Source organism: Lepidochelys kempii, chromosome 26 (assembly GCF_965140285.1).
Source record: "Lepidochelys kempii isolate rLepKem1 chromosome 26, rLepKem1.hap1, whole genome shotgun sequence".
Taxonomy (NCBI): Eukaryota; Metazoa; Chordata; order Testudines; family Cheloniidae; genus Lepidochelys; species Lepidochelys kempii.
The window spans coordinates 1,443,321-1,465,639 of NC_136405.1; the positions used below are offsets into that span (position 1 = coordinate 1,443,321).

Here is a 22,319-nt window from a genome sequence, read left to right on the forward strand (position 1 = left end):
AGCGGCCAAATTCAAGGCATCTTCCCAGATGAGGAGTGAAATGCGTTGTGCATTTTACAGATTAGAACCTACTCCTTTAGAAGACGCTCCAGTCAGTTTCGTAATACATTACTCTTTAGTAATGCAGCTGTATGAAGTTCTAATCGCCCTGCTTCAACAAGGACACAAAAGAAAGAAAACCCACCTGCATGTCCGGATTTTCAGACTGCAACTTCCCTTCCTCGCTGTAGGTATACACTGTGAAATCTTTGGGTAAAAATTCTCTGAAAAAAGGAGGGGAGGGGAGAAATACAAAAATGTTGATGCAACAAGAAAACAAAGATCCTCATCAATAGTGGCAGAATTGAAAAATCTGTATTGAAATAAGGAAACTGATATAAAAAAAAAACCAAACCCACGAACCATTGAGGAATTATGCAGTTACTAGGATCTATTCCTCTATGTAACTATACTATGGCAAAACTCAAGGTACTGAAATAGGATATTTAATGCAAGAATCTACCACCTCCTCAGGGATGAAACACAAAAAGACAAGAGGAAACATCAAAACAGAGCTAAATGCTCACTAGCTGGAAGGCAGGGAATAGAAAAGTGCAGCAGTCAGAGGCCAACTGGCTGCAGCTGGCTTCTCTATCTCCAGTTTTGGAGGAAAGCATATTGGGAAATATTTTTTTAAAGGGTGACCCAGTACTGAATTCAGAGATGGCCAAGCAGCCAGAAAGCAGAGAAGTCAAATTCCCATGCTTCTGAGGACCAGGGATCTGATGAATGACAGCCCAAGACCCCACAGCCTAGTGAATTTGACCACATTGTCTCTTTTGTTTATTATTACAACATGTTGATTATGAGGAAGATCAACTTTAAAAAAAACACACTTTTGACTGATTTTAACCTATTGTTATTACTAGTAACCCTTAAAATCACTGTACAAGGACTAGAGAAAAAAAAATCTCTATGTTCAGTGTGTGTTTACTCTGAACATTATAGCATTGTGTGTATAGCCAGATTCCTCATTTGTGTGGACCTTTAGCACAGCAACTAGGGAGAGAATTTAAAAATAAAACTGCAGAAGTCACAAGCCAGCAGCTAAAAAAGGTAGGTGTTTTGTTTGTTTCTTTGAAGTGAGATCATGTCCTTTTAATCCCTGCCCAGATCCCTTTTGGGCAAGTCACTTCCTGTACTTGAGACTGATCATCAAAGCAGCTCAGAAAAATGTTTAGTTGGTACCCTACTGTGGGGAGATGGGAGGGAGGGAGAGTTAGTCCACTTTCAACTGTTTTCCTTTACAGGTTTAACAGAGCCAGTGTGCAAACACCACCTCCAGGACTGAAAACAGCATGTTACCTGGAAACAGCATCCAGAACTGGAAACAGCATGTACAAATCTAATGCAGTTGATAGGAAGTGAATAATCCCAGGGCAGAGTTACCAGAAGTCAGAGGGAAAGACGAGTCACTTACTTGTTTTTTTCTAGGTGAATTATATGTTTCCTTCCCTCTACGTGAATGACATATGACACCTTGTCCTGAGCACAAAAAAGAGAACACTTACACATTGTACTAACAAAAACACTCTCTCAGCCACCATCCAAACCCTGGGGTAAACATCACCCACATGCCCAGTTACTCTATATGTGCCACTAATGTCACCGCCATCAGCCCTGCCATTAAGACCTTATATTCAACTGCTATAACTCAGCCGTGAGGGTTTACTTAAGGTCATCACTGTGCACGTTCATTCTTAGTTCAGATACATTTAGTTCCCAAACACCCGTGAGGCAAATTACTGCCTGCCTTGGCCATTTCTACACCCACAAAACCCAAGGGACTAAGCTAATAAAGAAATTCCCATTCTTTTTCATTTTGCTGATTTCAGACTGCAGGCATAAACAAAATACCGGTGATCCTATTATGTCACATGACACTCCAGACACAAATCCCAGCGTGGTTCTAACTCACTCATTTCAAAATTAGCTTTCTGCGTTTAATTATTCCACCAATAGCATGATCCTAAGTCTCCTGGAAAGAAGCTTAGTGCTTTTCATATAATCTCCTCAGCTGGGAAAGGACAATGTGGTTTTTATTACTGCATCCTTCCGCATGTATGTTCTGGTCATTCATGGCCTATTCTCTCCACTGCCTGGTACTATCCCAGTAGGTTTGGATTTGTTTATTTAAAGGGACAGTTCAAATTCACTTGTGACTACATTAATTATCTCAACATGAGCAAGCACTGGCTTACCACCGCAGTCAGCTGCAAGTCATCTGTGATACAGCATCATGCTGTGGTCACAGAAATCCTGTTAATCCCAACAAAGTGACAGTCAGTTTAAGCCTCGAGTGCCTTAAAGTGCACAGACTCTGTCCTACTCTGGGCAAGTTACATGGCTTGATGGGTCTACAACACACTAACCACCATCATCTGAAAGCCAGCACAATGTCTTCCATATGTTGTGGGAGGCTGAATACTTGAAATCTTTTGCAGTTACATTGTTCAGGGGATGGACTAACTGAATTTAGAGCCAACTTTAGACGAACCTGATTCAGAAGCAGAGAATGATTTTAAACACTTCCAAGTACCTGTACTGAGGAGGAATTGGAGGCCGCTCGCTGCTCTCTTGTTAACCTCTGTGGATGTATAATTTCATAGGAAGACAAATGAGAGGTCTGCTGGAAACCTAAAAAAGAAAAAGCAAATGCCACCACATTCATGTCACTAAGGAAATAAAACAGACAGACCATGCTCGTGGAACAAAACAACTTCTCTTTGAAAGAATGGTCCACGGGTTAAGGTGCAAGTTTGGGATTTGAGAGACCCAGATTCAATTCCCTACTCTGCCACAGACTCCCAGAGTGACCTAATACAAGTCACTTAGCCTCTCTGTGCCTCAGTTATCCATTGGTAGAATTAGGACAATAGCACTGCCCTACCTCTCCTGGGTGTTAAGAGGATAGACACATTGTTAGGTGTTCAGATACTACAGTAATGGGAGCCATATAAGTACTGTAATAAATGAAGTGGGGGATAGCTCCCTTTTATGAACACCCAGCCAGCCAGTTAGCTGTAAAATCCCTCTTGATGTCTGTTCTCTGCTTGCTTTACCTGTAAAAGGTTAACAAACCCACAGGTAAAAGAAAAGGAGTGGGCACCTGACCAAAAGAGCCAATGGGAAGGCTAGAATTTTTTAAAATGGGGAAAGAAACTTGTCATGTTAAAAGAACAGGAGTACTTGTGGCACCTTAGAGACTAACAAATTTATCTGAGCATAAGCTTTCATGAGCTACAGCTCACTTCATTGGATGCATGCAGTGGAAAATACAGTGGGGAGATTTTATATACATAGAGAACATGAAACAATGGGCGTTACCATGCACTCTGTAACAAGAGTGATCAAGTAAGGTGAGCTATTACCAGCAGGAGAGCGGATGGGGGGGGCGGGGGGAGGAGGAGAACCTTTTGTAGTGATAATCAAGGTGCGCCATTTCCAGCAGTTGACAAGAACGTCTGAGGAAGAGCGGGGGGTGGGGGAGGGACACATGGGGAAATAGGTTTCAGAGTAGCAGCCATGTTAGTCTGTATCCGCAAAAAGAAAAGGAGTACTTGTGGCACCTTAGCAAAATACCAAATTTATTTTAGCATAAGCTTTCCTGAGCTACAGCTCACTTCATCGGATGCTCAAAAAAATTTGTTAGTCTCTAAGGTGCCAAAAGTACTCCTTTTCTTTTTTCATGGGGAAATAGTTTTACTTTGTGTAATGACCCATCCACTCCCAGTCTCTATTCAAGCCTAAGTTAATTGTATCCAGTTTGCAAATTAATTCCAATTGAGCAGTCTCTCCTTGGAGTCTGGTTTTGAAGTTTTTTTGTTGAAGAATTGCCGCTTTTAGGTCTGTAATCAAGTGACCAGAGAGATTGAAGTGTTCTCCAACTGGTTTTTGAATGTTATCATTCTTGACATCTGATTTGTGTCCATTTAGTCTTTTACATAGAGACTGTCTGATTTGGCCAATGTACATGGCAGAGGGGCATTGCTGGCACAGATCACATTGGTAGATGTGCAGGTGAACGAGCCCCTGATAGTGTGGCTGATGTGATTAGGCCCTATGATGGTGTCTCCTGAATAGATATGTGGACACAGTTGGCAACGGGCTTTGTTGCAAGGATAGGTTCCTGGGTTAGTGGTTCTGTTGTGTGGCGTGTGGTTGCTGGTGAGTATTTGCTTCACGTTGGGGGGCTGTCTGTAAGCAAGGACTACCCTGTCTCCCAAGATCTGTGAGACTGATGGGTCGTCCTTCAGGATAGGTTGTAGATCCTTGATGATATATTGGAAAGGTTTTAGTTGGGGGCTGAAGGTGATGGCTAGTTGCGTTCTGTTATTTTCTTTGTTGGGCCTGTCCTGTAGTAGGTAACTTCTGGGTACTCTTCTGGCTCTGTCAATCTGTTTCTTCACTTCAGCAGGTGGGTACTGTAGTTGTAAGAATGCTTGATAGAGATCTTGTAGGTGTTTGTCTCTGTCTGAGGGGTTGGAGCAAATGTGGTTGTATCATAGAGCTTGGCTGTAGACAATGGATCGTGTGGTGTGGTCTGGATGAAAGCTGGAGGCATGTAGGTAGGCATAGCGGTCAGTAGGTTTCCGGTATAGGGTGGTGTTTATGTGACCATCGCTTATTAGCACCGTAGTGTCCAGGAAAGTGGATCTCTTGTGTGGACTGGTCCAGGCTGAGGTTGATGGTGGGATGGAAATTGTTGAAATCATGGTGGAATTCCTCAAGGGCTTCTTTTCCATGGGGCCAGATGATGATGATGTCATCAATATAGTGCAAGTAGAGTAGAGGCATTAGGGGAGGAGAGCTGAGGAAGCGTTGTTCTAAGTCAGCCATAAAAATGTTGGCATACTGTGGGGCCATGCGGGTACCCATAGCAGTGCCGCTGATTTGAAGGTATACATTGTCTCCAAATGTGAAATAGTTATGGGTGAGGACAAAGTCACAAAGTTCAGCCACCAGGTTAGCCGTGACATTATCGGGGATAGTGTTCTTGACGGCTTGTAGTCCATCTTTGTGTGGAATGTTGGTGTCGAGGGCTTCTACATCCATAGTGGCCAGGATGGTGTTTTCAGGAAGATCACCGATGGATTGTAGTTTCCTCAGGAAGTCAGTGGTGTCTCGAAGATAGCTGGGAGTGCTGGTAGTGAAGGACCTCAGGAGGGAGTCTACATAGCCAGACAATCCTGCTGTCAGGGTGCCAACTGCTGGAAATGGCCCACCTTGATTATCATTACAAAAGGTCCGTCCGTCCGTCCCCCCGCTCTCCTGCTGGTAATAGCTCACCTTACCTGATCACTCTCATTACCGTGTATATGGTGACACCCTTTGTTTCATGTTCTCTGTGTATATAAATCTCCCCACTGTATTTTCCACTGAATGCATCCGATGAAGTGAGCTGTAGCTCACGAAAGCTTATGCTCAAATAAATTTGTTCGTCTCTAAGGTGCCACAAGTCCTCCTTTTCTTTTTGCGGATACAGACTAACAGGGCTGCTACTCTGAAACTTGTCATGTTAAGTATCCTCACACCTTTTTGTCAACTGTCTAAATGGGCCATCTTGATTATCACTACAAAAGTTTTTTTCTCCTGTTGATAATAGCTCATCTTAATTAATTAGCCTCTTACAGTTGGTATGGCTAATTCCACCTTTTCATGTTCTCTGTATGTATATTTATATCTTCTTACTATATATTCCATTCTATGCATCCGATGAAGTGGGCTGTAGCCCACGAAAGCTTATGCTCAAATAAATTTGTTAAGTCTCTGAGGTCTCCAAGGTGCCACAAGTTCTCCTTTTCTTTTTAAGGTGCCACAAGTACTCCTGTTCTTTTTGTCCTTTCTCCGTTGTTCTCTGGAGAAGCAGGGACAGTGCAGCAACGCCATAAGCAGTAATGCTGTGTAAAGTTCGAACCAGGTATGAAAAATTATCTTCCATACCTAGAAGGAATCATTTGGATAGGACACGTTTAGATAAACGCGATCAGGTTTATTCTGGCTTGTGGATCTCCTCTGTGCTAATCCCAGATGCTTTTGTTTGCTTGTAACCTTGAAGCTGAACCCCCAAGAAAGCTATTTTGGGTTCTTAATTTTGGGGATTGCTCTTTTAAAATCTAGCAACAGTCTAAGTTCCAGATGTATTTTTTTTCTTTTTGTTTTAATAAAATTTATCTTTTTTAAGAAGGATTTGGATTTTTGTGTCCTAAGAGGTTTGTGCATATGCTGTTTGATTAGCTGGTGGCCACAGCTAATTTCCTTTGTTTTCTTTCACAGCTCTTCCCCTGAAGGGGCATGAAAGGGCTTGAGGGTTCCCCACAGGGAGGAATTCCCAAGTGTTCCGGATCCAAGGAGGGTTTTTTTTCCATTTGGATGGTGGCAGCATTTACCAAGCCCAGGTCAGAGAGAAGCTGTAACCTTGGGAGTTTAATACAAGCCTGGAGTGGCAAGTATTAATGTTTAGAATCCTTGCTGGCCCCCACTTTCTGCACTTGGAGTGACAGAGTGGGTACTCAGCCTTGACAAGTACCTATGATAAATCTGGAACCAGATTGACTCTTATAACTGGCTTTCTATCTAAGACCCTTTATTTTTAAATTGATACAAAGGTATCAACAACTGACAGCATACTTAATATCAGGTATGGTATCTTCTTCATACAGATATAGGATACTATCCAACCTTATGCATCAAAGAGGGACAAACTAGGAAGCTTATACTCAGCATTTAATGGAGAGGAAGAAAATAAATTCTGCCAACCAGCCTATTGTTCATGAAAGTATTGTACTACCAAGGCAGCAACATATCTTTAAAGAGATCAACCTCCTTCTGAAGAGGGTGCTTCTGACAAGTGCAGGGGAGCACAGGTCAGAACACCACCCAGCCAGATAAAAACTTTCAGGCCACAAAATGACTTCCAAATACGCAACTGCCACAAAATACAGTGATCACCTGAGAAGTGGACAGTAATAAACTAAGTTATCCAGACTGTTTCAAATAAGAAGCTCATTCAAGACTTGACAATCCGCGATAGTCTCTTAAAATACAAACAACACCTTACACCTTTCATCATGTTTCAAAGCACTATACAGAGGCATCAGTATCATTAGCCCCATTATGACATGTGGGGAAAATGAGGCACAAAGAGGGGTAGGAACTTGCCCAAGGTCACCCAGCAGACCAGTGGCAGAGCTGGGAATGGAACCCCCCCCAACTCCTGAATCCACGTCCAATGGTCTTTCCACTAGGCCACACTGCCTCCCTAGATTATACTAGAGAGGCTCCTAAAACCTACTTTTCTCCCTCCCCATGGTGTAGCAGCAGCAAACCCAGGCAACAAGTCCTACAAAATTCAGCAATGCCAGTCAAAGCTTTTACATGTTAAAGGCTGTTAAAGCACAGTAAGTCACGAAAGGGCATTTTAAGGACTTACTGAATGCATGCAATATATAATGAAGACGTAGTCTCTTTCATAAGAGAGTCTAGCATAGAATATTGTTGTTACATACAGGATTTATACCAAAAAAAAAAAAAAGGAGTACTTGTGGCACCTTAGAGACTAATTTATTTGCGCATAAGCTTTCATGAGCTACAGCTCACTTCAGCATCCGATGAAGTGAGCTGTAGCTCACGAAAGCTTATGCTCAAATAAATTTGTAAGTCTCTAAGGTCCCACAAGTCCTCCTTTTCTTTTTGCGGATACAGACTAACATGGCTGCTACTCTCAAACCAGGATTTATACAGGCCCGCCAGCAACATGATGCAGATGCTTCCTGATAAGGACTGCTGGACAACTGAGCTGTTTAAGGAGAATCAGTTACACACCAGTTGTGGGATAAAATGCTTCTAATGCATTTACACTATAAAATAAGGTAGCACATGTGGGTTTATGATCAGCCAAAAAAAAAAACAGGGTCTGTGCTTAAGCCAATAGCCACTCCCCTTGGAAAAAGAAAAGGAGTACTTGTGGCACCTTAGAGACTAACCAATCTATTTGTGCATAAGCTTTCGTGAGCTACAGCTCACTTCAGCATCCGATGGAGTGAGCTGTAGCTCACGAAAGCTTATGCTCAAATAAATTGGTTAGTCTCTAAGGTGCCACAAGTACTCCTTTTCTTTTTGCGAATACAGACTAACACGGCTGTTACTCTGAAACCTCCCCTTGGAAAGATGGTTATGGGAGCTACAAAGGGTTTTAAGTACAACAGATTTTACTGGCATATAACGGTGGAATCAATGAGCTCACCAGAAGGGCACAAGCTTTAAAACCTAAAATAAAGAGGGAGGGAAATACTTCTATTTCCTGTAACAATTTCCAAAACTACATTGCAGTTCTTGTAGTTTATCATCACTGAGGATATTCCACAAGCTACAGTCCAACTGGAGCTCACACTAGCTGTTTGCCACAGTGGGAGGAAAAGGAATAGAGCAGCTATTTACCAATACACAGCACTTATTTTAAAGCAGCAGCTCAGCTTTGAAGAACAACTCCACTTTCTACGACAGATGTATTTACTGCTTTGTACGTCACACTTTGGGTCATCACCATGACTTAAGCACTCTCCCACTGGAGGCCTGCTCCATCACTTGAGAGTAGGCTGGAATTTTCAAAAGGCATCTAACAGAGTTTGAAATTCAATGGGACTTGGGTCACCAACTCTTTAGGCTCCTTTAAAAATACCATCCCTCATCGTCGTCAGTGCAAGCAAACTGCACTGAAATTTAAACATCTGGGGGCGCTCTTTGCTTGGCCACTTGCTGCAGGGATTTTGAGGAAGCTGGGTGAGACAGTCTCTCCAACAGGGATTTGCATTAAAATAAGCCAAAACATGTCAAGTTATTAAAGCACCATGCCAGTTTAACAGTGCCTCTCCATGCTAATACTGCACACACGTCCCAAAAAAACCTTTTATTCCAAGCACTGCTGTCCTGTGGTCCAGCTGATGGAGCTCAGCAGGTACGGTCCTTTAAGAGGACAGCAAATTTTTAACTCTGGAGTACCTTTCCAGTTCAAGTATTTGGCTCTGAACAAATAACAGTCAGTTTGGGGGGTCAGGGTCCATGTGTGTTATACACAGACTAGTAACATTTTGCATTGACAACACTGCCTTGTGTCACCATGGCTACTCTCTAGATCTAAGTTGGGTTCCCCTGAGACTGCTCTTGATTCAGCACAAGTGTCCCTGTAGAATTATGAGGCCCTTCACACTTGAGCTATGTCTTCACTGACAAACAAGTTGTGGTTTTATCATGGCAGCAGCAATCCTGCTGTCAAAGCATACTGGAGACAAGGCTCTGTAGTTTTACCATGAAGTAAACTAGGTGAAATCCATCACAGACAAAGGATATAGGGTTCAGCCTCCCTAAGTACTTTACAGTAAAAGCTACAGGTGCCTTGTCTCCACTTGGTTATCTCATTATAAAATCCTAAGGCATGTCAGTTCTCATTAAAACCAAGAAGGCTTTTTGTCAGTGAAGAAAAAAGTTTGTGAGAGTTTTTCTTACTAGTAGATTCCTGCACCAGTCCTGCTGTTCTCTGACTGCTCAGAGCACTCCGCACTATACAGACAGAGAAGGACATGGATCTCTCCTTCAGGGAGCTCTGTCTATATTAACTTATGCACCACAGTTCAGACATTTCCGACACAAGACAGGGGGGAAATCAACTTACCCATGGTGCAGCTTTGTGCTTCTCTCTAGTGTATCGTTGTTGAAAGGGTTGACAAAAAGGAGGGCACCCTTACTATGAGATACTTAGCTCTGCCTTGCAAACCTAGAAAGGAACTGTACCATATGTTTAATAATGGATACTTCACTGAGAAGAAAGACACGAACATAAACCACCCCCAGTTTTAAACCAGAGAGTTTATCCAAGTCTGTTTTCCCCACACAAAATGATACTCTGCATGTCTTTGGCCTTTTTAAAGTGCTCTCAGATAGATGGGTTCTTGCCTCTCTGTACAATGGCAACTAGTTAAGTGCTAAATTAAACTTTGGCTTCCATGGCCCAGCCCATCTTGTACTCCTCTCAGTGTGTTGACGGAGTTTGGCTTCAGGCAGAGAATAGCTGAATACATCTCTCAGTGGACTATCTGCAGTTGGCTCGGCCCCTCATGAGAGAAGAGATCTGAATATGAGGGACTAATCTCAGAACCAGGACTCCAGTCCCCACAATGCAACACCTCAAACTGCCACTAGACTGACAGGCCAATCCAAATCACATTTGTGATACTGCCATTAATAATAAAATCTAGCTCATATATAGCACCTCTCATCAGCAGATCTCAAAGCCCTTTCAAAAGAGGTCAGTATCATTATCCCCATTCTACAGATGGGGAAACTGAGGCACAGAGAATTGAAGTGACTTGCTCAAGGTCACCCAGCAGGTCAGTGGCAGAGCGAGGAACAGAACCAGGTCTCAAGTCTCAATTCAGAGGTTTTAAACATTACCAGAATCCCATCTTATTCTACAATACTGTATTCTGGAAGCTAACTCTCCACTGTACTGTGATCTTGTGAACAAAGTGCTGGTTAAATTTGCCATCAGTAAGACCCTACATAACTCCAGCCCTGGCTATGTATTTGTCTACAGCACCATTCACCCTCTCTGCTGTCAGCAATGCCAATCTAGATACCCCCATTCATCTACTTTTCCCCACAGACTCGTCCATGCATTCTTTTACTGCTCTCCCTAAGCCAGAGACACCCGCCCAGCTCCAATCCACTGAGCCACCCTTTCACATCTCTCCTTAAGATTCAGTTTTTCTCCAGTGCTCATGAGAGGGGACCCAATAAATCAGCAGTATATTTATTGGTTTATAAAGTCTTCAAATGTGCACACATCTAAACTGAGCCACCACATGATCCTGATACAGTAGCCCTTATGGAAATACAGCTACACTTCCTCATCCCCTCCTCTTTTCCTATATTTATAGGCTTGCTCATGTCTAGATGTATTGGCTTTAAGCTCTCTGGTTTTGTTTCCGCAAGGCATCTCGCACATCTTTGGGCACAGTTACAAAACTAAAACTTACAGTGATCTACAGAGGTACTGAAAAACAAGTCCACACAAAAGAAGACCTGCTTTGCCTATCTTAGGTGGCAAACAGCATCTGGAAGACTCTTCATAGCCCTGAAAAGCTAATCATTTTACTCACCAATAACTGGGCTTATGCCCAGAATTAGTTTTAAGGACCAGACAGGTTCTGTATTGACACTGCTGCAGTGACAAATAAAGACTGGAGCCCCAGGCACTTTTCCACCAACAATATCTAACGAAAAGCAACTAGAGTATTTTCAGTTCCGGTCTCCCACACCCTGCTATCCACTCAGAGAGTATCAAATCACGCTAGCGAAGTGTAGCCACTCACAGAGCTACACCACTTCTTGGGGAAAAGGAAGGTGTAATGCATGTATTGCAGTAAAACACTCTTTAGTTACTCTGATTTATTGATTGGAGGATATGCCAGAAGACTACAACCCCAGCTCACAATAGCCCTTGTTCATAAAGTCTAGAGAGGGTAAAGAACATCCGACAGTCACATCCTCAGGCAGAAGATAACAGAGGGAAGGGCCACTTCCTTCCCTGGGATAAGCCACCACAATCTACGCTCTCACAAGTGACAACTCCCCACTTGCCATTTCTAGCACTTCCATTTGCAATTGCAGAGGGATTCTTCTTCACATCCTGTCCCAGATTTTTGTAAATAATTACTGTCCACTGTTAAACAGCTTCCATATCCCACACGAAGAGGTGGCTGCATTTGAGTGGTGGGTGAAGGGAACCCCATATACTTTGTGGAACATTTTCGGACTCCTTCAGGATAAAACATTAAGATTCCATTAAACATGGCAGATTTCACAAAGCTGCATGCTATGCTGAAGGCACACAGAACTGAAAGATGAGGGATTGAAACAACGAGCAGAGCTAGAGTAACTGAAGGACGTAGGTGGACATCCGACTCTCGTGGGAAGCTGCATCTCAATGGATCTGGAAGACGAGGAGGCAGCGATAAGAAAAGGATGATATAATTTTCTACTATATATCCCAACAGGCACTTCTCTCCCCTCACCTTCTGTTCTCCTTCCTCCCCACGTCACTCCCCAATTTGGAAACGTACCTTACATACACTGCACTAACCTTCTCTCCCCTTTCTACTTTGAAAGGCGTGTATTTTCTGTACAGTCTGTCATAAGAAGTTACGTTCTCTCATTCCTGTCTAGCAGAATGCTTACTATCAAAATGTAAAATTAAAAAAGCAAAAAATTGTTTTCAAACAATTGTCCAAAAATAAATAAATTGAAAATCTCTTAGAAAAGACATATTATAGGTGTTATGATGATACTCTCTAATATAGCCCACGAAAGCTTATGCTCAAATAAATTTGTTAGTCTCTAAGGTGCCACAAGTACTCCTGGTCTTTTTTCTCTAATATGGTAACACCCTGTTACATAGAAAGATATGATTACTGTATTCCTGTATGTCTCTTTAAACAAAAGAACAGTTGTAACTATTGTTTTGTTTCTGATATTTACACAGCAAAGATATGTAAACTCGTTAAAAACTTTCTAAATTTAAAAAAAGTTAAAAAGATAAAATATTGATGTTTAATTAAATCAAAGGATCCTACTTTTTGGAGGACAGCTTGACATGAACTTTACATAAATTTGCATTAGACTGCTTCTACGCTCCTCCTTCAATATGCATTTCCTCCCACCACCCCGCACCCCAAACCCAGTTTACTCAGTATTCCCCATTTGGTTTTAAAGGCTCAATCCAATAAGAGACAAAAAAATACACATATCCACCACTATGTACAAGATAACCAGAGTTTATATGGCAGGAATCTCCTCAGGAAACAAAAACCAACTCTGGACTTGCTGAAAAAGTGAAGCATTTAATCCCGAGGCAACCCCTGAACAAAAGAGTTGATTCTAGCACATACAGCCATCGCATTTACTCAAATACTTATAAAGAGTCTGACTAGCTACTATCTGAATTCCCCATACAACATTTCATCCACATTTAACAGTCCTAGACTGGGCACTAGATTCCAGGGATTTAAAATTCAGTCAGGAAAATAAATTAAGAAAGCAACTGTTTCATATATAAGAGGACTGTGAAAGGGTAGAACTACGTTTATACTCTCTCCAATGTAAGTGATTTTACGGATAATTTTCTTATTTTTTTATAAAGCATCATAATTTGATTGTCTGCAGCACATTTTGCAGTCATCTGCAGCACTGCCTCTGTATTCTTCTAATGATGTTGCTTCCTGCCATTGGATCAGGCTATTCTCTCTAGTCCAGGGGAGGGCAAACTATGGCCCGCAGGCCAAATCCAGCCCATCAGGGCTTCCAATCTTGCTCCCAGGATTGCCAGCCCTTCCTGCCCTGGCCCCGCGCCGCTCCCGGAAGTGGCCAGCATGTCTGGCAGTGGCTCCTGGGGGTGGGGCGGGGCAGGCAGCTCTGCCGCACGCTGCCATCACCTGTGGGTACCATCCCCGAAGCTCCCATTGGCGGCGGTTCCCCATTCCTGGCCAATGGGAGCTGTGGGGGGCAGTGCCCGAGGGCTGTGCACGGAGCCCTCTATCCCCCGCTCCCCAGGGGACGCAAGGACGTGGTGCTGGCTGTTTCCAAGAGCAGCGCGGGGCAAGGGCAGGCAGGGACCCCGCTCTGCTCCACTGCCACCCCGGAGCCGCTCAAGGTAAGCGGCGTCAGGCTGGAGCCCACACCCCCCCTGCAACCCAACCCCCTTCCCTGAGACCCCTAGCCCCCCTGCACCCCAATCCCCTCCCACACTCTGCACCCCCTTCTGCACCCCAACCCCCTGCCCTGAGCCCCCTGCTGCACCCCAACCCCCTGCCCTGAGCCCCTTCCTGCACACCACACCCCCTCCGACAGCCTGCACTCCCTCCCGCACCCCAACCCCATGCCCCAGACCTACATTCATGGCCCTTCATACAATTTCCCCACCCAGATGTGGCCCTCGGACCAAAACATTTCCCCACCCCGGTCTAGTCATTTGTACCACACTCCTCCTCATATCTAACCACCTGTTTTGGTCATTCTTTCTTAAGTGTAATTTCAGTTGTGACCACATTCACAAGCAGCTGCACCCATTGCAATTATTTTGTCTCATTAATATTATCCTAATGACTTTTTCAATTAACCCGGCTCCAATTGCCAAGTGGAAGGTGTGGGAGGGGAAGGTGAGTCACAAGAGGAACTTTGCAAGTGGTCCACCGTGTGTGAAAGTCTGAGAACCATTAAAATATAGCACACAATCACAGAAGCCCTGTACAGTTTTAAGGCAGCATTTTAAGTAGTTAGGGCCCTTTCTGCTCCAGCAAGAGGATCTGTAGATGATAACTAGTATCATATGACTTCTCCCACCCCAGCCTTTACAACCTAAACACATTTACAGATCTTTCCATGGTTTAATTGCAATCAGAACTACAACACAGCATCATATAGTCTGTGTCTACATTAGAAGATATGCCCTGATTGTGATACATTGCCAGTGACTCCCAACTCCTCCCCCGTTCCCTTCAAGTGGTGTTAAAGACCCTGGTGTGAACAAAAAGTCAGCTCAAGCTTTGTTATGATGGGCAACAAACTAGCAGTTAAAACCAGATCGTTTTCCTAGCATAGGTCACACCAACTGTGTGATCCATTAGTTCAGGCTGCTGCTAGCCAAATCAGAGCAATAAAGGCACGTAAAAAACTCACCCCACCTCTCTAAACAAAGAGATCAATGGATGCAGAGATTCTGTCACTGAGAGAAGACCCTACTCCTGGCAGCATCCCTGGATCCAGCAATGCAGCGGAAGGACCAGCAATAACTGTACTGCGTGACTCATGCACAGGGCTCCCCTTTTCCTGGGAACTTTTGGCTCTTGCTGCGTGGATTTATGTATTTAACTCTGGGTGGGTATATCACCACCTCTTAAAGGGAGAGAAGAGACTAGACTTTGACTCCAGCTGATTTTGCTTGCTCCTTCGCATGGTTATTATGAACTTTACTACACAGAAGACTTCCATTAATACTGCAGCAACTGGGTTTCCCTACTTCAAAGTATCCTACTGAATTTCCAATTCACAATACTGAGCCTTCTGGGAGAAAAAAATGTCACATGGAAGCACATGGAAAAAACAAACAGCGTTGTTCAGGTGTGCATTGGACTTGCTGTGGGAGTACCTCCAACCCAGGAATTAGCTCATTTACCATAAACTTGAATGACTCAGATGCACAATAAATTAAACCTAGCAACTCAGAAAACATCACAATTAGCAATAATAATGAGTTCTAACCTACTCATGATTATTAAAACATTTATAAAAAGATACCTATTACTGTAGTATCTGGGTGCATTAAATACTTAGAAATATAATTAATTACAGTGAGTAACAGGAAAGGTGAACTGCACAATTCATTTTATGCTCATGCACAACAATCTTTTCGGTCAACAACATTAAAGCACTGTGGGGGCGGGGAAGGGGAGAGACCTTAGAATTTTACTGCATTCGAGGCCTTCTATGGGATTAGAATACAAAGAGTGTACTTCACGGCAGAAGCAAGTTTTCATCTTTCATGGCTTTGGGGAAATTAAGATGTTTCAGCTTTGTTTTGAAGATATTGCTTGGGCTCACTTATGTATTATTTAGAGATTAATACAAACCACATCCTCCTTAATGCAAATGCCAAGCTGTGTGGGAGAGCTGTACACAATCTAGGATGCAGACCCAGAATGCTGAGAGTTTAACCAGTGTTGTTGAGGAGCCTACGTGTCTCTTGGTCTTCAGCAAATGTGCGATCAGTCTACAGAAATGCACGTAGCATGCAGGACGGTGGTTTGTGCGGAACAAGTCTACCACCAAAGATCCGCCCGTTTCATTTAAAGTCACCATTTCCTGCAGCCATTCTGATCCTTAAAGCTCATACTTCATAGGCTAGACTGTGCCTAACACTTACGCTGTGCTGCTCTATCTTCAAAGCACCATAGAAACAAGTCAGGCTCTCCCCGTGCCAGAAAGAGATTCCTCACTGTCCCGCCCTCAAACTTTAATTTTTTTTATCCTAGACCAGAAATCTAGGGAGTCTTCCCTGACCCGAAACTTTCTTATTTCTTGCAGTATTTTCCCTGGTCTACTCATGTCTTCCTCCTTCAGAAATAATGCTAGAATCCATCTTTACCTCACTCCTGCTGAAATCCTGATCCATGCCTTAAATGGTAATAGTCTAGATGGTGTACCATGCCTGCTTCTGGCCTTTCTTAATTCCTACGCTAATGTCCAGAAGGCACCAGATGACTACTCTCTTGTACAGGAAGTGGGACTCTTTGCCACCTTCCCTGGCTACCAAGCCACCTCTAAATCCAATTTTTTTTTTAAATTTTCATCCTGGTTTTCATAACATACCAAGTACCTGCTCCACTGTCTCTGACCTTAGACAGTCAGTCTCCAAGCTACCTAACTTAGACTCTCATCTCCCCCAAGCCCATCATACTAGTATCTCAGACAAATTAAGTATGGTGGCCATTTTTGGTTACCAAAACAAACTAGACTTCATACAAGTTGAACCACAAGAGAGGATATATTCCAAGATATTTAATGTTAACCACAGGTTTCAGAGTAACAGCCGTGTTAGTCTGTATTCGCAAAAAGAAAAGGAGTACTTGTGGCACCTTAGAGACTAACCAATTTATTTGAGCATAAGCTTTCATGAACTACAGCTCACTTCATCGGATGCATACTATGGAAATTGTAGAAGATCTTTTTATATACACACAAAGCATGAAAAAATACATCCTCCCACCCCACTCTCCCGCTGGTAATAGCTTATCTAAAGCGATCACTCTCCTTACAATGTGTATGATAATCAAGTTGGGCCATTTCCAGCACAAATCCAGGTTTTCTCACCGCCCCCCCCCCCCCCCCCACACACACACACACAAACTCACTCTCCTGCTGAGTTAACCACATAACTCAAAGTCCCATACAGCTCAGGTAAAGCTGGCAGTTAACGTTTTTCCAATGTCAAGCTACCATAAAGTAAATTTTCAAAGTTTTTTTTTTTTTTTAAATAAGCACTGAAAGAACCAATCTTAGCTATTTTTAAGTTTATTCTTCCTCCTTTTATTCCACTACAGGGGAAAACAACTTCCTATGCCCTGACTCTTCTGCTGAGTTCTGTCCCCATATGTGTTGCTGAGATGGAGGAAGCTCTCTAAGGCAGCTCAGCAATTTTCAAGGATTAAACAAGAGAATTCTCAGAACTGAAGATTGCAACTGCCAGGAAAATTCAGAGCATAAATGTTGAGATGTGCTTTGAAAATAACTTTTTAAATTGATAAAATATGTAGTTAGAAAGTCAGAATTGGTATAAGACTCTAAATATCAGGGAAAAAACTAAACCCTGAAAGTCAGAAACTCTAGTAAGCACAAGGCATAGCTCCTCTCCCACGCAATGTTAGAACATTTTATTACTATATTAGACTAATACTTGATCTTTCTAGGGGTATAGGTAGGGAAAATAATGCCCAACATACATAACTGATGGCATTTACTAATTAATGTACATCTTTTTGTGATAATGGCTTCCTCAGTGACTTATCAGTTTCCAAGTGACGCTCCAACTTCTATCTATTTATTGGGGTGTTTTCAAAATAATCATAGAATATCAGGGTTGGAAGGGACCTCAAGAGGTCATCTAGTCCATCCCCCTGCTCAAAGGAGCACCAATCCCCAATATTTGCTCCAGATCCATAATTGGGCCCCTCAAGGATTGAGCTCACAACCGTTGGCAGCTGTGCCCCAGGAGTCCCCATGGTAGGGGTGCTTCTATCACAGAAAGCTCCCCCTTGACCAAAGTTTTAGGCATCTACATGAAGCTCGGGGTGTGGAGGGGAGCTTGCTTTACAAAATGCTCCCCTAGCCAGAGATTGGGGAGTGCCAACTGTGGGATTCTGATACAGAGTGCTCCCCTAGCTGAGGATTTAGAGGTCTGGATACTAGGGTTTCCCTGAAGAGGGGAACTCCTGTCACTGAGGTTTCCCCTTTGCCTGAAGTCTGCATGCCGAAAGCACCTCCAGGTTGGGTGATGTGACTGTAACAATTCAGTTCAATTTTATTAGACCACATATGACATTATGTCTTTTGCAAATACAAAAAAAACCATACACAAACTAAAAAGGTGACATCCATGTCATACTATTAAAATATCAATCAGAACGCAATAAAAACCTCTCTTCTTCAGCACAATGCTAAAAGGGCAAAAAACTGCCACCTATTTAATTACTAACAGGGACTAAAATACTAGAAACATTACCTTTTGAGAGGGTGATAAAGATTCTCTTTCATACAGAAGAAGAGGTAAAACCCAGCATACTCTCAAAAGTCAGAAAACTCTATAATCCAGAAGATAATGAGGTAGATCAGCAGTTCCCAAACTGTAGGTTGCGACCAACGTTCCCTCTAATTTTTGACAGGCCGTGTGTGCAAAAAATTTCTTCTGTGCAAATTGTTGTGCTTCTGTGCAAATTTTTGTGTGCAGTGTTTCGCCGTGTGCGCAGGGTTTAGGATTTGTGTGCACACACACACGCGCACTGCTTAGAGGGAACAGTGGTTGCAACTCTGTTTTAATGGGGTCACCAGGGCTGGCATTAGACTTGCTGGGGACCAGGGCTTCACCCCTGTGTCACGGGGCTCAGGTTACAAGCCCCCCGCCTGGGGCTGAAGCCCTTGGGCTTCGGCTTTGCTCCCCACACACACCCGGGGAGCTTTGGCTTTGACTCACACACACACACACACACACACCTGTCCAGGGCGGCGCAGGCAGGATCAGGCTTCAGTGCCCACTCCTGGAGTCACATTAAGTAATTTTTGTTGTCGCGGTGCAAAGAAGTTTGAGAACCCCAAGACAGAGCTTCCAACACTCCAGGTTTACATGGGAAAAAATGTAGATGTGAAGGATCTTTTCCATATCTGCCTTTAAGGACACCAGTTTCCCTGGTTTGAAAACTTAACTGAGTACCTGCCTTCCCTAAATGAGATTTTGACAACTCGTTCAAATTCGGTTCAAAAACAAGGGCCACTTTCAAAGCAGAAAACCAGAAGGCAAACTGGGAATCACGAATCACAGCTAGATCTTTTGGTTAGGTATATCCCAAAGGCCTCCCCCCTGTCCCAGCTCCTGGGGTCCCCACATTTATTGCGAGCGCTCTCTGGGCTCGGGCCCTGCTGCCACAGGAGTCAGGACCTCGGCGAGATGCCCTAAGCCCTGGGAAGAGGAGGCAGGGGCAGGCGGCTGCCACACGGCGCTGCCCCTGGCCCGCGGTTTGGGAGCCCATGAGCTCCGTGGGGTCCCTCCCCTGAAGCTTGGGGTCTGTGCTGGGTTCAGGACCTCCCTGGGCTGGGAGCCCGGCGGCGTGGGGGGGCCGCTGCCCCTTACCCAGGCTGGGGACTCGATGCTGCGACCCCCCCGGGGTCGGGACCCCTGTGGGCGGGGAGGCGCGGCCAGGGGCCCCCGCCAGCCCCGCCGCGGGCCCTTCCCGGGAGCCGCACTCACCTGGCCGCTCCGCCGGCAGGCCCGGCCCCGCGAGGAGCAGGAGGACGAGGACGAGGCCGCTCCCCGCGGCCCGGGCCCAGGCCCAGGCCATGCCCGTCCCCATCCCCGGCTCCAGCTCGGGCGGCTGCGGGCCTGGGGCAGCGGCCGCTCTGCGTCCTCTGGAGCCTGCGCGCCGCGGCCTCCTCCGCCCGCCGCCCGCCAGGGGTGGAGCTGGGGCGGGGACACCCCAGGGCCGGGGGCGGGCCGCTGGGGGCGGGAACCGGGGGGGCTGCTGCCCCCCCCCGCTTGAAGTGGCTCCCCTCACACAGGGGTCGCCGCTTGGTTCAGGGGCTCCCCCACTGCGCACATGGTTCCCGCCCCCCTGCCGGGGCAGCGACCGGCGGGGGCCAGGCACAAGGAGCTGGGGTGGGGACACCCCAGGGGCAGGGATCCAGGGCTGGGGGAGGCACCAGGAGCTGGGGGAGGGCACATCCTGGGGGCAGGGTGGATTACACTTGGGAATTTCGGAAACAAATTCACACATAAGGTGTTGCACGTTTACCTGTGTATCTGTTGAAATTCAGACCGGTGAACTCCGGATAAGAGAAAATCAAAGAAAACTACAGTAGCTCTCGAAGTGTCAGGAACTGTTATCCAAAATTAAATCGAGGCTCCTTGCTCACCTCTGCAAAACAATGCCTACAACAAGTGGTTTGCTCGACACAGGTAGAAGAACGGATGAATGAGTCTTCCTATGGCTCAGACTTTGGTATTATAACAAAACAAAAATCAAGGGATATGAGAAAAGCATTGAAGATGAAGACTTTGCGGGAAATTCGTAAATATGAAACTAGGACATGTTTAATTTCTGGGTTCTGGGATTTAAATACAGGTTGTCTGATGCCCTCGAAAGGGTGGGAGTCAGAAGCTGGAAATGTCTCAGGGAAGTGACGTTACGAAGGAAATATGTATGTTAAGAAAAGTGCAGTGTGCATGTTGGACATATCATTCCCCCCCACCCCACAGGAAACCATAGCCGGTGATAATATGAAACGAAACCACACGGCACAGTGACTCCTCTACGCAGGCAGGTTTTACCATGCCATAAACAGGAGCTGTACCTTGCACTATAACCTAGTATGTTTGCTAGCTTTCCTGGACCTTATGTAAGACCCTGACTAACGGCTTAATGTTAAACATTTCTTGGTTACGTTTTCTCCCAAAGTGGCTACTATAATTGATTTATTCGGGGGATATTATCTGACACCTTTGAGAGAAAACAATGCCCCCAGTCTGCTTTACTATAGTGGGTAACATCCTGGTTAATGGTCGTAGAGCAAGAGACTCCAGCCTTAAAACCTAAGTGATGGCCCAGGAGACCTGAGGGTCCAGTGAGGGCACAAGGATGAAAGCATTATCAGATAACTGGATCCTTCACATGCCGCAATTGTGATTTTATAAATACTTTAAAGAAAACCTAAGGAAAAAAGACATTTGTATTTCAAATCCCCATTACTGGGTAAAGTGGGGTACTCTCCTGTATGTTCTTAAAAATATTTTTTTAAATGAAATGTTAGGTCTTTGGTTTTCTTGGAAGGCCAGAAATCAATTAAATCCCTCGCAGAAGCTGTTGCTGGGAAACACCATCAAGGCATGAAGAACACCTATGACAGAAGATCAGACAGCAGCATATAGTCACGAACATTGGCCCTGATGCTGCAGTCATTAATGTGTAATTTAATTGATAAAATAACACAGGAGGGGGGGGCTAAGGCTTGCCTCTGCACATTCCTTAATCAGAGGGATCCTGGCTTTTATTAGATAAACAGTTCTCCATGAGGCAGCCTAGGGAAACTTAGGCGCAAGTATGTTTTAAAACCAGTATGACCTCTCATCATCCTCAAAAAGTGGCGATCCATCAGCTAGGTTCAGCTGAGGGATTGAAGTAGGGAGAGGTAGGGCAGGGAGGAAATTAGGGTCCTCTCTACTTTGACACCTCTTGTAAGAAAGCTGTACAAATAGTAAGAAAAGTAAGTAAGTTCCCATGATTATAGCTAAGCATTAAAGCTATTTTATTTTCTGATGAACAGATGGTTCAATGGGAAGCATGCTTCTTCTGGAGTCACAATCTCACCATGGTAGCAGGGGTGCTGTAAGGTGGTGGTAGTATTTATTTACCAACAGTTGCAGTGAAGGATTTGCCTTCACTGGAAATCTTTCCATCACTATTGGTTGTTTGTATAAAAAATATTCTTGAGTTCAACCACAACTACTGGACTTGAAGCAAGAATTAATTCAGGGAAGTCCTATAGTTAATGTTATGTAGGGAGTCAGACTTGTCAGGGGTTCTTGCAACAAATTTTTTGGTGGCCTCAGAGTGCGGCCACCAACTCTTGCGGGTGGCCACACTGACACTTTTTCCTACAATTATTTATTTTACCTAAAGTTAATAAAATAATATGCACACATATATACATCCAAATCATTGTAATTTATTAATGTAAGGGGTTTTTTTGCGGGGTGGTGGTGGTGGCAGACAATAACAAAAATCACACACAGTTCTCTCTATTCTTTACTGGACCTAACAGAATAGAAACACAAATCAGGTGCTTTGCACGTTCTTGTCTTTACTATTATTGTTTCTTTTGATTTATGGTAAAAGAAGTGGTCTGTATAACAATTCTGAAGTAAATTTAAAAATGCTTTGACATAATAGAAGTCCATATAATAATGA

General features: G+C 44.2%; 1 protein-coding gene across 4 annotated transcripts in view; it reads right to left on the minus strand.

Moving 5' to 3' along the window:
• Nucleotides 1-19,826, minus strand: part of LOC140903715 (disintegrin and metalloproteinase domain-containing protein 9) — a 47,881-nt gene extending 28,055 nt beyond the window's left edge. For 2 of the 4 annotated variants that reach the window (XM_073325457.2, XM_073325458.2), the window contains exons 1-4: nt 19,607-19,826; nt 2,579-2,676; nt 1,460-1,524; nt 185-263 (exon numbers count right to left, since the gene is read on the minus strand). In XM_073325457.2, coding sequence (XP_073181558.2) covers nt 185-263; nt 1,460-1,524; nt 2,579-2,676; nt 19,607-19,709 — 345 coding nt within the window. In that variant the 5' untranslated portion in view covers nt 19,710-19,826. Of the gene's footprint in view, nt 1-184; nt 264-1,459; nt 1,525-2,578; nt 2,677-9,709; nt 10,236-19,606 lie in introns of those variants that run through there. The other 2 variants (XM_073325455.2, XM_073325456.2) reach the window with 2 other exon arrangements.
• Between the last annotated feature and the right edge of the window lie 2,493 nt (nt 19,827-22,319).